The 15,859-nt window shown below is 39.3% G+C and overlaps 1 protein-coding gene across 1 annotated transcript; it reads right to left on the reverse strand.

The window, feature by feature from the left end:
* Positions 1-1,439: 1,439 nt before the first annotated feature.
* LOC131037680 (uncharacterized) lies at positions 1,440-15,520 on the reverse strand. Its single transcript, XM_057969861.2, has 2 exons — positions 15,482-15,520; positions 1,440-2,057 (listed from the first exon to the last, which is right to left on the reverse strand). Exons 1-2 carry the CDS (start codon positions 15,518-15,520, stop codon positions 1,440-1,442), a joined length of 657 nt encoding a protein of 218 aa, XP_057825844.2.
* Between the last annotated feature and the right edge of the window lie 339 nt (positions 15,521-15,859).

The raw sequence follows: 15,859 nt of genomic DNA on the forward strand, positions 1-15,859 counted from the left end.
GCCAAACCACTGCTATGAAATTCCCTAATGATATTCTCCCTCATGGAACCAACTGGAATGCATAATTGTTTCCCTTTGAAGAGATAGGCATCTTGCATAAAGTATTCACCTTGTATATCAGACATATTTCTAGCTATTGGGTTCTTCAACTATTCCACAATCTCCCAGAAGTCATTGTCAAAATCATACAAATCTTTGATTGCATAAAAACCAACTACCTCATTCTACATTGTTGATAGAAGTACAACGCATCTGCTCAATGCATCTGCAACTTGGTTTTGCTTTCCTAATTTGTGTTTCAAAACAAATGTATAGCCTTGTAAGAAGGAAACCCATTTCACATGTCTACTAAACTTCTTTTGTGTGTTCAAATATTTTAATGCAATGTGATCTGTGAACAAGACAAACTCCTTTGGCACTAAATAATGCCTCCAATGTTGCAAGGCTTGCACAAGTGCATAAAACTCTAGATCATATGTGGAATAGTTCTTCCTTACCTAATTCAACTTTTCACTAAAAAAGGTGATTGGTTTACCTACTTGGCTAAGAACAGCTCCAATACCTACATGTGAGGCATCACAATCAACTTCAAACACCTTTTCAAAGTCTAGTAATGCTAATATGGGAGCTTCAGTTGCCTTCTTCTTTAGAAACTTGAAACTTTCTTCAGCCTCATTGGTCCACATGAATTCCTTTCCTTTGGTACAATCTGTTATGGGTGCAACAATACTGCTAAAATTTTGAATAAAATTTCAATAAAATATGACCAGACCATGAAAACTTCTTACCTCTATTATGCTCTTAGGACTATGCCATTCCAGAATTGCTCTAACCTTCTCTGAGTCCATCTTGATACCTTCTGCAGAAACAAAAAATCCCAGAAATACCAAACTCTCTTGCATAAAACTAAACTTTTTCTAGTTTGCATAAAGTTTCTCTTTCCTCAACACATCTAATATGATCCACAAATGTTGCAAGTGCTCCTCTTTGCTCTTACTAAAAATTAAAATGTCATCAAAATAAACTACAACCAACTTACCAATATAAGGTTGAAGCACTGTATACATCAGTCGCATGAAGGTACTGGGTACATTAGACAACCCGAATAGAATCACCATCCACTCATATAATCCATCTCTAGTCTTGAAAGAAATCTTCCATTCATCCCCTTCTTAGATCCAAATTTGGTGATACCCACTTCTCAAATCATTTTTATTGAAATTTTAGGCCCCTGCAAGAACATCCATCATGTCATCCAAGCGAGGTATAGGGAACCGATATTTTATGGTAATTCTATTGATTGTGCAGCTATCTATGCACATCCTCCATGTACCATCTTTCTTTGGTGCTAATAATGCTAGTACAACGCATGGACTCATGCTTTCTCGCACAACACCTTTCTTCATAAGCTCCATCACCTGCTTGTTGAGTTCTGCATGCTATGTAGGGCTCATCGTATATGCTTCCTGATTAGGTAAAGATTCTCCCAAAATTAGATCAATAAGATGTTGAATATCTCTCTTCGGTGGAAGACCATCAGGTAGATAATCTGGTATAACATCACTATATTCTTCTAGTACCTTTGCTACTTCAGCAGGTATTGGTATCCCTCCTCCTTCCTCCTTTTGTACCATTAATACATAATAGAATCCAGTCACCTTCATCTCCTTAACAATTTCTCTTTCAGGCAACATATTCTTAGCTTCCCCTACATCCTTAAGGGGTAATAAGATGACTTTCGATCCCTCCTTCCAAAATGTATATGTATTCCTTTCCCCATCATGCATGACCTTTCTATCATATTGCCAAGGCCTCCCCAATAATACATGGCATGCATCCATTGGGATGACATCACACCAAACCTCATCTTTGTAAGTTTTGCCTATATAAAACTTGATCAGGCACCTCTTATCAACAATAACTTTATTCCCCTTCTTAAACCATGCAATACGGTAAGGGTGAGGATGTTTCTCACACTGTAAATTCAACTTATCTACCATCTCCTTGGAAACCATATTCTCACAAATACCGCTGTCAATAATCCTCCTGAGGTGCATCTGGTTCGAAAAATATTGGTTTGAAGCCATGAGTCATAAGAGCTTTGAATCAGTGTTTTCTCCTTCTCTAGGATTATCATGGTTCTCCTTATCATGAGGTTTTCTTCTATGTCTGGGAGAACTTCTAATTCTACTCCATCATTTTCAGATTTAGCTAAAATCACCCTGGACAGTCCTTGATTTCTATCTTGCATTTTAAATTTGAACACTCAAATGCTTTGTGGCCTTCTTCCCCACACCTAAAACAAGTGAATGATCTTCTTTGACTTTCCCATCCTCTACCACCACCATAACCTCTTCCTCTTTGAAACCCTCATCCTTGTTGTAGATTAGAGGACTCTGGGTGGGTATCATCTTTCTTCTCTACTCCTTGGGATGAATCTCCCCTACCATAACTTGAATCACCATGTGAAGGAGATGAAGTACCCCTTCTTCCTCCTCTATTCCTCTAAAAATATTATCTATTTTTCTTTTCTTCTGCCTTTAGAGCCAGTTGATAGGCCTCTTCCATACTATCAATCCGATGCATGCTTAATTCATCCTGAATTGAAAACTTCAATCCATTTACATACCTAGCAACCATTTGTTCATCAGATTCTTGATGCTCAATTCAAATGGACAACTAGTAAAATTCATCTATGTAATCTTGTACAATAGATAAATTTTGCTTCAAATTTTGAAATCTGTGAAATAGAGTTTGTGCATAGTCTAAAGGCAAAAACTTTTCTCTTAATTTCTTCTCCATCTTTCTCTAAGTTTTGATATTCTCTTTTCTTTTCCTTGTTTGCTCCTTTTGCAGATGATCCCAACAGATCATTGCATGACCCTTTAACTTAGTGCATGAAAACTTAATTTTTTTTTCCTCTGTCATAGATTTCCATTTAAAAAATTTCTCCATCTCATTCAACCAATCAATCAGCTCCTTTGGTTTAAGACTACCTGCATATTCTGAAACTTCAACTTTAATTCCTTCATTCTTCCCTTCTAATTCCTAATGGCACGGGGCCCACACATGCCCCTACTATTCTATGGTCGAGACCCCCCTACCCCCAGCCGAATTAGGTGGGGAAGGGCTCAAATCTAGCAGGGCCTAGCCGAATTGGATGGGGGGGGAGTTAATTTGAGGAATAATTAATGATGCATGCTAGCCCTTTAGATAGTAGGGGGCTAGCCCTTTGACATAGTAGGGGGGAGGGTATCGATATATCTACTATGAATGGGCCTGGGAAGGGGTGGGTGGGAGGCTATAGTTGATTCCCACCCACCCGATATAACCCCCCACCCATCCCCACACACGTTCTGAGGATTATAGGCCGCAATCAACTATAGATGCGAAAGTTGGGAATAATGATTGGTGACACAAGGTGATATCCCTTGTCTGTTGTGCCATCAATTTGGTTTAGTGAAACCAGGCCACTACTAATGTGGTGTGGGCTCCTTTGTTCGGTTGGTAGTGTCAGTTCGGAGTGCCCAGTAGAGTTGACTCTCCCCTAAGCCTCGCTAGGGATCAAAGGGGGAACTCTAGCTAAGAAGCCTCTATCCAAAAAACAAGAGTGTTACTTCCCTTGTATGTGAGCAATGATGAATTTGACCTCCCATCTATTAGTCGAATTCAGGCTCCCTGAACTAATATGGTAGGGTGACTTCAGATTGCTAGTGGCTTGTATAAAATTTGTTGTTGTTGATGCATCGAATTCAACGTTCACGCCTATCAGCACCCCCTAAGGATAGAGGTAGGGCCCCAAGGAACTCCAACTTGTGTGATTTATTGGTTGGGTATCGCCAGTAATGTGATTTGGCTATGTGATCGGTTATAAGCCTACCTAGGAGTTGTTGATTAGCAATCTACCTGTGGGTGACACCATTCCCCGTCGGTTGGATGTATCCTAGTTGTTAAAGGGGTCGCTCCATTTCCTTTGGATTGAGAGTCCACAGCATCCCTACTAGTTCCAGATCCTAGTCCAGGTGTGGATTCAGTGCTAGGAGCAGATTCAACATATTTAGATCGATACTAGCATGGTTTTAAAGGGCTACTCCTAAGGGTGTACATTTCCATTAAATACAATAGCATGAGGGGTCTGCCTGGATTATCTATAGATCCCAGTTAGCAAAGCCAGTAGAGGTTTAAGAGCTAGTTGATTGAGTTTATCCATAAGCAAAGCTACCCCTTTAGAATAGTAGGGCAGTTCCAAATCCATACCTTACAGTTTGAAAGGATACAGGTCCACCGGCAATTCCATTAGCAGTATACCTGCGGCATATCCAATAGTAGTTCTATAGTGGTGGAATTGGCTAGTGCCGGCAATAGTTGTTAGATAGGTGAACGAATATTCAACATTTTGATACAACATCGAGCTTAGGGAGATAATAGCTTAGATGTTGATGGTCAAGGTAAATAAATAGTTGCGTGTAGGGCTTCACCGGCATGAGTAGAGCTAGTTCCTTCTCGTCCTAGTCCGAGTTTCAAGCCCATCGTGCGCGGATCGAGACCCATCATTAGCGGCGGGGGCCAAGCCGGAGCCATAACCCCTTGATGTTCTAAATCTAGATGCGGAGTCACCCCCGATCCCATATTCCATGGTATAGTCCCAGTTTTAGAGGATCCAATCATTGACTCTTTCGACTAAGAACTAAAAGTAGAGCCCCTACTATTCTAATGGGGCCAGGGTTGGTTTAGCATATAGCCTTGGAAGGGAGGAACTTATCTAGTGGAATGAGCGGCAAAGTTTCTTAAGGGCACCGGTTCTTCCATGGCATGAGTAGTGGTACCCGCTGTAGACACCTAAAAATGGTCAATGCTTGCGGAGTCATACTTTAACATTTGCGCATTGCCTCATTTTAGGTTTTTGCATTGCATTAACATTTCTCCTATGATTCGCACTTGGTCTTTATCATTTGCGAGCATCGAGTCATTCTTCTACATTCTTCATTTGTCTCGCTCTCAAATTTGGTCTTGTCGACAACACTATCCAGTCTTGATTTTGATCGATCTTATCCTGTCGCATCAATGTGTGTGCTCATTTGTCATCATTTTGGACATCGTCAATCCTAATTAGGGTTTTGTCCTCTTATCAATCTTGTCATCTTGCGATCGATTTGTCATCGATCGTTGTCATCTTGCGATCGATTTGTCATCGATCGTTGTCATTTTTCAATCTTGTCATCATGCGATTGATTTGTCATCGATTCTTGTCTTTTGATCGATTTGTCATCAATCTTGTCATTTTGCAATCTATTTTGTCATTGATCCTTGTCTTCTTGTCAATCTTGTCATCTTGCGATCGATTTGTCATCGATTGTCGTCCTTCTCAATCATGCCAATTTGGACCAATTTGTCATTGTTCCTTGTCAATTGGCGCATTTATCAATCAAATCATTTATCACATTGGTTCTTTGTTAATCAGAATCATGATCGAGTCAATTATCTTTCATCAAGACCTAATTGTCATCCTTGCATTGCTAATTCATCTTCTAGGGTTTCGTGATTTAATCATTTAACCTTGTTTGTCATTTCTCCCTTTAGGATTAATAAATTATTTATTTATCCTAAGTCTTCTCATTGCAATTAAATGTTCATTTAATTGGCTAATTATTCCTCTTTTTGTGAATTAATTATTAAATGACAAATTATTAATTAATTCACCTAATTTATCTTAATTCCTAATTTTCCTCTTTTTCTAATTTTCTAATTTTCTAATTCCTAATTTCAATTCTCTCCTATTTTTCTCCTAATTTCATGGGAATGACATTTCGATTTGTCATAATTTGTCATAATTGACAATCAATCAATTTTTGACATAGAAATTTGTCATAATTTGTCATAAATTATCAATCAATCAATTTTGCATAGAAAGTGCATAATTTGACATAATTGATTTGCAATTTCCATTTGAATCTCTTCATGCTAATTTGATCATTTCTCCAATTTGTCTATAAATTGGATGAATTTCTTCAATCTCAGCTAATAATAATCACTTTGTCGAATCAATCACACTTTGAGTATTCTTGTGCCAATGTCAATCTTGCTTTCACATTAGGTTTATGCACTTAAAGGTGAGATCCACAAACAAAAGGCTATTTGGAGAAGAAAGAAGGACAATGGAGCCACATGAAGGAGACATTCGAATCTCCATTTGGTTTGCTTAGTTTTTAGTTTTGAATGTTTTATTTTCATGTCTTTATTGAGTGTGTTAGGATTGATCATTGCAATCTTCTTTTGTGATTGAGCTATTATTAATACTAGTTGCTTTGATGATTTCTGATTTCCTAGCTACACCTGCAATTATGCATGGTTCTTCCCGAGTGTTACCGTCTCAATCAGATGATGTGCCAAATAGAAATTTGACTGCCCTTCTTTATATAGTTGAATTAACCTTGATCACTATAGCATGGGTAGTCCCAGATCGAGTCCCTTTACCATCATCATCAATGGGAGCATTAGAAGTGGAGGTAGAAGAGCTAAAGTACTCGAGGGTGCCTCGATGAACCGGATCATCTCCCATATGCAATCGATCGAGTGGCCCTACTATTCTATTATGGTCGATCAAAATTGGGACTCTGCAATTGATCAAACAAAGGAACAGTGTGGACATAGATGGGAGTGGTGAGGCAGGAGCAGAGGTATCACTCGCATTCCCTACTACCACCTAGCCCAGATATGGATCCAAAGTGTGTAGCATCTCTTCATGTTCAGTGGCCGGTCGGCCCCCCCTCTATATATTAAGGCAATGACATATCATGAAAGCAGGGATAGCACACCATGTGATTAACTGAGCACACTACTTGTATTAGCTGGGGCCTACCTCTCTTAATTTGATTGAAAGGTGGGCAGGGAGGGTTTGGGAAAGAGGTGAGAATAAGAAGTGATTGGCAATGGAGGATTTCTCACTTTGGAACTGGGGGGCTATCGAGGCTACGGGGGTCTAGGAGCCCCCACAAGGCGTTAATGCATAAATGACTCAGGTTCAAGGAGGGAACTGGTTAGGGTGGGGAATGAGGTTGCCTCAAAGTTGAATCAATCCCTCTTGATTTCTTTAGGCTCAATCTAGGCCCTACTATTCTATGGGGCCCCACCCAATTCTATGGGCCTTCTTGATTCTATACGTAACATGGTGTTCAAGGGCATTGGCATCAGGGCAGATTGATGGCATAAGGGCAGAGGCATAAGGAAGGAGATGGAAGGAAGGTAGGTCAGATCCCTTCGAGCGGTATGCAAATTTATTCTCTATCTTGCCTATCTAGAGCATCTATATAGCCTCTTTACCCATCTTTTTTGATATAACAAAAACTATCGAATGGAAAGCTAGTTGTGGGGAAAGGTGAAGTAACTACTCAAATAGTACAAAAAAGATAGGCGGGGATAACCTGAAAAAGAGGCATATTTCTTCTTTCCAACCATGCTAAGGAGGAACGTGATAACCATAGAATCAATCAAAATATCAACCATCGAACGCATGCCATGCTCACCTCCCTCACTCCCTAACTCTTTCTAATATCCCGATGGATAATCTCCCTCATGATGAATAATCTCCCTAACTCTTTAGAATATCCTTCACTGGACAGGCAGGAGATTTATTTATTACTTTCCATTATATAAATTTGTTGGCATTTTTTATGATTATGTTGTGATTGTCATTGATGGACACACACTTGCATTGAGATCATTTTTGTATGTATTAGTTAAAGCTCAACTTGTACATGTTCCAACTAGTATGATGCATTATAGTCCTTAGACTATTGGTGTTTTACAGAAAGTGATTACCAATCTGAAGCGGTTTGAGGATCTCAAGCAGCACGAAGGATCAAAGCAGCAGAACACATATTTCCCAGTCTTCATTTTGTCAAACCAGCAACCGGCATTTTTCTTGAACCGGTATTTTGTATGAACCGGTAATACTCTATGATGAGTTACCAACAGGCATTTTGTGATGAGTTACCATCCACTGATTGTTTGATGGTGCTGACACTTTAGTTGTGCTTTCTGTGTCGTGTTACTAGATACACCTAGAAATTGTATTGTAATCCTATTGGATCGACATGAAATCAGATTCCTTTATAAGGACATCATGTCTAGGGTTTTAGGTTGTTGTTGTTGGTGATGTTATTGCTAGGGTTTAAGGTGGTTGAGGATTTAGAGAGTATGAATGTTTAGAAGACTGAAGTAATGCTAGAATGCATTAGGAATGAGCTATCAAGGATCTAACCAAGCAATCTGTGCTATTTGCTAGATCACTCACTTGTTGATTACTCATATCTTTGACAAGTCTATAGCCCTTAACCGGGTAGGCCCAAAAGCCTTTGTAAATCCTCTAACAAGGTGGTTCACATCTAAGGATCTAAAATCCTCTAGCAAGGTAGTCTTTAATCGGACGTATCTCCTAATAGAGATTGAGATTCCTAACAAGATCTGTTCTGGTAAAGAACATTGTATGACCTTAACCGGTCGGGTTCCTATTCTGCAGATAGTTACTTGTGAGTTCCATCTCACTATGGTTTTTCCCATTTGGGTTTCCATGTCAAAATATCTTGTGTTATGGTGTTTGTGCTTCTGTGGGTGAATGCATTATTTGCTATTTGGTTTGCATGTGTGCTAACCGGTTTGTCTGCTAAACTGTCTTATTGGTTTACTGTTAGTCTAGCAAAGTGTTTAAGTGCAAATATTTTTGGCATACTAATTCACCCCCCCCCTCTTAGTATTCATCAATTGGTATCAGAGCCTACCTTTCTATAAGTTTAACCACTTGGAAAGAGATATGGGGGAATACACATTGAGGGAACTTACTCATCAGCTCACTCAGTCTGAGCAAGCCTATGATGATCTTATGGTCAAATACAAGGCATCTCAAGCAAAAAGGAGAGAACATGCTAAAAAGTTGATGGATCTATCTGAAAATAGTTCTTCTGATGAAGCATACATGGAAGCTCTGATTCAAGAAGTAGAAAAGTTGAATGAATCCAATTCCAATATAAGAAAGAAATTGGAAGGACTAACTATTCGAATGTGTCAAGAGCTTTAGAACCAGAGGAAAACTGAAGATCTAGTCAAAGACAAAGATCATGAAAACTCCAAGCTGAAGCAAGAGATCAATGCCCTAACTGCTCAACTCCATGTGAGCAAAGTGGGAAAGGAAGACATGCAAGGAGAACTGTACATTGCCATCTCTGAGAATGAAAACCTGATGGAAACAAATGCTACTATTTCCAAAGAACTCTCTGAGTCAAAGGAAATACTTGCTAAGTTCAACAAGAGTACTGTCAAGCTAGAGGAAAAGCTTCAATCTGCCAAACTTGTCAAGAATACTGATGGACTTGGTTATTCTGGTCATGAGGAAGGTGAGACCTCTGGTACAAATGTTGGAACATCAAAGAATCAACTGGCATCAAGGGATAAAGGTAAGCAAAAGTTTAAACCTATTTGCTTTAACTATCTTAAAGAAGGACATACTACCAATGTGTGTAGGAGTAAGGCTTACAATAATTTTCCTTATTTTCTAAATGATAAGCCTAGATCCTATAAATTCAATGGTAACTGTTATGCATGCAACAAGTTTGGGTATAGAGCACCTGAATGCAAGTTTGTTATGAATAACACTGGAAGATATCCTCAGAGAAATCAAGGGGTTGGTCCTGAACCTTTTGTGAGCTAGAATCACAACTGGTTTAATGCCTTCAATCATCAGCCAAGAAGCGGTGGCTATCAAGCAGCAACCGGATGGAGAGAAAACTGTTGGATTTGTCATGGTCATGGTCACACTACTGCAATATGCAGAAGGAAGAATGGAAACATGAACAATGGACCTTGGAGAGCACCTGGAATGATTTGCTATCATTGCAACAAACTGGGTCATTCAGCAAGATTCTATAGAAGTAGAAAGAGTATATCAGATGATATACCGGTTACTCCGGAAGGAAACATTGATGTTGAAATTGTTAAAGTGGATATGAACAAGACCTGGAAGAAGAAACCAGCAATGTTGCAAGAGGAACCGGTTTCTGGACCTAGTATGGAAATCACGGAACTAGAAAACTAAGCTTCAAAAAAGCTTAGGGGGAGCAAATGATGAAATGTTTTGAACCCCCAGTTTACACCGGTAAAAGTCCTTAACCAGTGTATGATACCTGTCAGTTGGCAAAAGACCGGAAATAGTAAAAGGCAAATTAGGGTTTAAGCCCTAATAGTGGAGCATTTATTACGGTAGGTGAGCAATATGTTTAAAAGGATTTTTCAAATCATTTCTCACTATTAGTTTTCAAACGAAGAAGGTTTTCAAGTGCAGAGCGAAGAAAAGTGATTTGTGTTGCAATTCTGAGAAATTAAGGAACCTTGAAGGAGATTCAAATTCAAATTGCAAACAGTCAAGTGAAGAACGCAAAGTGGTGATTTTGCAACTGATGGAGTGTGAGGTGGAGAAGAATCTGAAAGCCTTAAATTCATGATTTCCAAAAGGTATTTTTTCGAGTTTTCAATTTCTATCATGGCTTCTGCATCCCATACTAGCTCTAGTGCATCTATCGATTCAACAAGCTTTATTCAATGCAAGCCTAAATATAATGCCCTATCACAAGTTCCAGCTGGTGTGATAGTAGAAGAGGGAATCTCAGATTACATATATTGTAAAATCAAAGCCCTAGGGTCTATAGCAATTCACTTGTAGCTAGGTTTATTTTGTGGAAAAGATAAAAAGATCAAACCGGAGTATACTATTCTAGAAAAGAAGAAGCTCCACAATGTTGTTTATTTCCTAGAGGATTTCACAGATGATCACATTAGGATCATTCTGAGCAGAGTTCATGGTGACAAGATGTACCTGGAAAGAATGCATGATATTACACCGCAAGCAATTCATGTTGTCACTAGTTTCTACAATACAGGGGAAGTGCCAGCCCTAAGGATGGTAAGCAAGACTGAAATGTCCAAGCTCACTGGTTCAGTGAGTGACTCATGAGGTATGACCATCAATTCAATCAAGGATGATCTGGTCAAGTATGTCTGCATGGTGATAGGCTACTGGACGTTCTCTACCAGCAGACTTAACTCTGTATCTGCTGCAGCGGTAAATGTTGCTTACTAGATGATCAAGGAGGATGCATCATTTGACCTGTGCAACGGTATGCAAAGGAAACTCCTATTGAATCTTAAATCGATCAAACAGGATAATGCATTGAGGTTCAAGTTTGGACAACTACTGGTTGGGTTGTTCTTTTACTTCCAAGGCTACTTTCCAGGAGTAGGCGATGTCTAGTGGTCTGCTGACCAACCGGTAACCAAGCAAATCAAGGAAAGCCTTCAAGTAGTTGGAACCAGTTACCCTGAAGTTTTGAACAAGTACTTTGATGAGTTCAGATGCAAAATGAGTTAGAGGATGAGAATATCAGGTGATATTGTCAAGAAATATGAAGATGATATTTGTTTCACCATTAAAATGGATCAATGCATAATGGAGGTTGTTGAGCCTAGATAGGAGGAATGGAGCCTATGGGCTATGAGGTAATGAATGATATGCTGGAAGGATATGCCTCTACCCTTATTTCCTCACTGCTTGATCCAAAGGCAAGGAGAACCGGGACCTACCTAGAAAGGATAACATCACTTGAGGAACCCTCAGCAATGAAAGGAAAAGAACCTTCAGTGAAGAAGGCAAAAGTAGTGCCTTCAGCATCGGCACCAGCTACTACAGCCAGTCCTAAAGTGACCAAGTGGTCACCAGCTAAAAAGAAACTAGAAGTGACACCTGCTAAAGTCTTTGAGAGAAAGAGGAAGACAAGGAATGCCTCACCAAACTCAAAAGAAACTGTGTCTGAGTAAAAACCTAAGAAGACACAACAAGCAAAGAAAAAGACAAAGAAAGAACCGACATCATTGGCACTAGTAAATATTGACATCTCCTACTACAAACCTTTGACACATTGTCAAAGAACTATTAAAAACATTAGGAGAAAAGTGTTGAATGATTTGATTGATTGTTTTGATGACTTTAATGATGATGAAAAGGAAGTAGTTGAAAAAGAAATTATTTAGTATTTATGTGTTAATGACCGGTCGCCTTCAGAAATTAGATCTGAGAACCAGATTCTTTGTATAATTCCTTAGACAATAAATGGCGCATTGCCATAGAGAAGGAATAGGAAATGAGAGAGAAAGTTTTTGTTGAACATTTTTTTGATGTATCAAATTCAGAACTATTTGAAGTAATGAATAAATACAAAGGCCTCTTCTTCATTAGAAGAAGAAGACTCATGTTACTAGAAGGAAAGGGTCAAGAAGTGCTCAAGAATACACACACTCTTGCTCTAGAAGCTCTTAAGATGCATAGAGTGGTTGAAGCCAATAGGAAGTTTGAACAAGAACCGAAAATAACTAAACTGGATGAAGTGTTTGACAATGAAGGAAACCCGGTTACTGAACCCATAGACACTATTGATGTCGATGCTCTCGATGGAGAGGATGTTGCTCAGGGTACACCATCAGAAGCAATAGGATAGGAGAAGCAGGTAGAACGGGTAAATAAGCAAAAGGAAACTGAGGACAAAAAGGAGGAAGCAAAGAAGCAAGCGAAGAAGAAGAAAGCAGAAGAGGAAAAGAAGAAGGATGAAGAGGAGAAGAAGAAGAAATAAGAGGAGGAGAAGAAGAAGGATGAAGAGGAGAAGAAGAAGAAGGATGAAGAGGAGAAGAAAGAAAAAGATGAGGAAAAACAGAAACAGGAAGAAAAGAGAAAAGAAGAAGAGAAGAAAAGAAAAGAAGAGGATGAAGAGAAAAAGAAACAAGAAGATGCAGGGAAGAAGAAAGAGGATGAGGATGAGAAGAAGAGAAAGGAAGAGGAGAAGTGAAAGGAAGTAGAAAAGAAGAAGGAACAGGAAGATAAGGCAGAGGAGAAGAGGAAGGAAGCAGAAAAGAAGAAGGCAGAGGAGGATAAGAGGAAAAGAGAAAAGAAGCGAAGAAGAAGAAGGCAGAGGAGAACAAGGAAGCTGAAGTGGCAAAGAGCACGCAGATGGATACTCCAAAGGCAACCGGTAGTCAAGCTAAACTAGCTGACCTCACTAGTTCTATTGACCTCCAATCCGCAAGTGAAATGGAGCTGCTATAGAACATTAAGGTTGCTCAAGAACGCCTTGAGGTGTTAAGGAGGAAGAAGGAGGAAGATGTGATCCAAGCTACAGTGGACACTCTTACCGGTTTGTTACCTGGTACAAACCTCCCCAGTACCGACTCATCATTGGCCCAATTGAAGCTCCTATGCATAGTAGTGGACGATCAAGTGTAGAGCTTAGAGGAGGTAGCAGAGGCAAATGCCAAGAAAGAGCATCAAAATGCTCTCAACATTGCCCTGGTGAAGAAGCTTAATGAGCTCCGGTCTAAAGTGCAAAAAGCATAGAAGGATATAAGGAATGCTCTAGATGAGGGAAATGTACTACTAAGTAAGATTTGCCAACCCCATCTCTTCTATGATGATGTGCTTGTATAGAAGTAGAAGCTTCAAACTGACTTGCAATTGTATATGAGTACCTTCAAGCTGCCATATGACTCTTTACAACTTATGGGCAAACTGTTCACCGGTTTCACATCTAGTCTACCAAATTAGAGTTGGCAATAAGGAACCGGACATGAGATTTGCAGGAACTCCAACTGGTTCTACTCCCATGCCTGCAGATTCTTCAAAAATGTTATCTCAATCTAGATGCTTTAACAGTGACTTAGGAGATGAGGACACTAGATGCCATGGAAGAACAGGTCTCCTAGATGCAGACAGAGAAAGAAGTGGCAACCTCCCTACTTGAGTCTTGGTCCTTATCTATGAAACAATTTTTGCGGGACTTCAAATCTATTTTTGACAAGTTTTATTCCTTATTGTCATAAACTCTTATTCTTTTAATCCTAATGACACAGGTGTTAATCTATAATATTTTGTTGTCATTGTTGGCAAAGGGGGAGAAGTATAAATTTTGAATGTTTTGATGTATACTTTCATGTTATTTCTATTAAGAAGTAGTACACATTGTATTTTTTGCAAAATGGATAGTGTATATGCTTAGGAGGAGTAATTTTGATTCTGGCATATTTTTGTTGTAAAACACTTAGATGTCAAAATTTCCTAAGTGTTGCCATCAATGCCAAAGGGGGAGATTGTTGGCATTTTTGATGATTATGTTGTGATTGTCATTGATGGACACACACTTGCATTGAGATCATTTTTGTATGTATTAGTTAAAGCTCAACCGGTACATGTTCCAACTAGTATGATGCATTATAGTCCTTAGACTATTGGTGTTTTGCAGAAAGTGATTACTGATCTGAAGTGGTATGTTAACCCCAAGCGGTTCGAGGATCTCAAGTGGCACAAAGGATCAAAGTGGTAGAACACATATTTCCCAGTCTTCATTTTGTCAAACCGGCAACCGACATTTTGCTTGAACTGGTATTTTGTATGAACCGATAATACTCTGTGATGAGTTACCAACGAGCATTTTGTGATGAGTTACCATCCACCAATTGTTTGATGGTGCCGACACTTTAACGGTGCTTTTTGTGTCATGTTACCAGATATGCCTAGATGCATTGAACCTAGGAAATTGTATTGTAATCCTATTGGACCGACATGAAATCAGATTCCTTTATAAGGACATCATGTCTAGGGTTTTAGGTTGTTGTTGTTGATGTTATTGCTAGGGTTTAAGGTGGTTGAGGATTTAGAGAGTATGAATGTGTAGAAGACTGAAGTAATGCTAGAATGCATTAGGAATGAACTATCAAGGATCTAACCAAGTAATCTGTGCTATTTGCTAGATCACTCACTTGTTGATTACTCACATCTTTGACAAGTCTGTAGCCCTTAACCGGGTAGGCCCAAAAGCCTTTTATAAATCCTCTAACAAGGTGGTTCACATTTGTGGATCTAAAATCCTCTAGCAAGGTAGTCTTTCATTGGACTTATCTCCTAATAGAGATTGAGATTCCTAACAAAATCTATTCTGGTAAAGAACATTGTATGACCTTAACCAGTCTGACCTTAACTAGTCTAGTTCCTATTCTACAGATAGTTACTTGTGAGTTCCATCTCACCATGGTTTTTCCCATTTGGGTTTCCACGTCAAAATCTCTTGTGTTATGGTGTTTGTTCTTATGTGGGTGAATGCATTATTTGCTATTTGGTTGGCATGTGTGCTAACTAGTTTGTTTGCTAAACTATCTTACCAGTTTACTGTTAGTCTAGCAAAGTGTTTAAGTGCAAAGATTTTTGGCATACTAATTCACCCCCCACTCTTAGTATTCATCAAAATCACATTGCCTTTCCTTATGACTTGCCTCATGAACTACCTCTTTACCACATATGTTCCCTTCTGAAGCTACTACTGACTATTGGTTCAGAGATGGGTAGAAGGCAAAGCCCTACTTCCATTCCCTTTTGTCCTCCTTCCTTATGACTTACCTCATGAACTGCCTTTCGTTCCCAGCCTGAAGATACCATTCTTTACCCCACCTAAGGATGTGGCCTGCCTTCCTAGAAAGAATTCGACTATAAGGATCAAGGATATTGATTGATTATGGGCCCTCGTGACCCCGTATCCTATTGATGGTAGCTAGTCTCCCCAAGATGGGCCATTGTATCCCTGTATTTATGTCTCCTTGCCTCCAGTCAATAGTTACCCTTACTATATTTCCAATATCCTAGTGACCTTGTATCCTCGTTACCCCAGGAAGACCGCCACACTAAGGATATTGATTGATTACCAGATGTGAAGAGGGGAGACTGGATATTCTAGATTAAGCAAGTGATTAGGCTGTTGATTCTACTATTGAAGCAACA

Source organism: Cryptomeria japonica, chromosome 10 (assembly GCF_030272615.1).
Source record: "Cryptomeria japonica chromosome 10, Sugi_1.0, whole genome shotgun sequence".
NCBI classification, from domain to species: Eukaryota; Viridiplantae; Streptophyta; class Pinopsida; order Cupressales; family Cupressaceae; genus Cryptomeria; species Cryptomeria japonica.

Excerpts from the sequence above, each read along its gene's own strand:
- LOC131037680 (XM_057969861.2), bottom strand. The coding sequence starts at position 15,520 with ATGGTATCTTCAGGCTGGGAACGAAAGGCAGTTCATGAG. Across the intron at positions 2,058-15,481 it reads AACGAAAGGCAGTTCATGAG|ATGCACCTCAGGAGGATTAT; the intron begins GTAAGTCATAAG and ends TTTTCGAACCAG.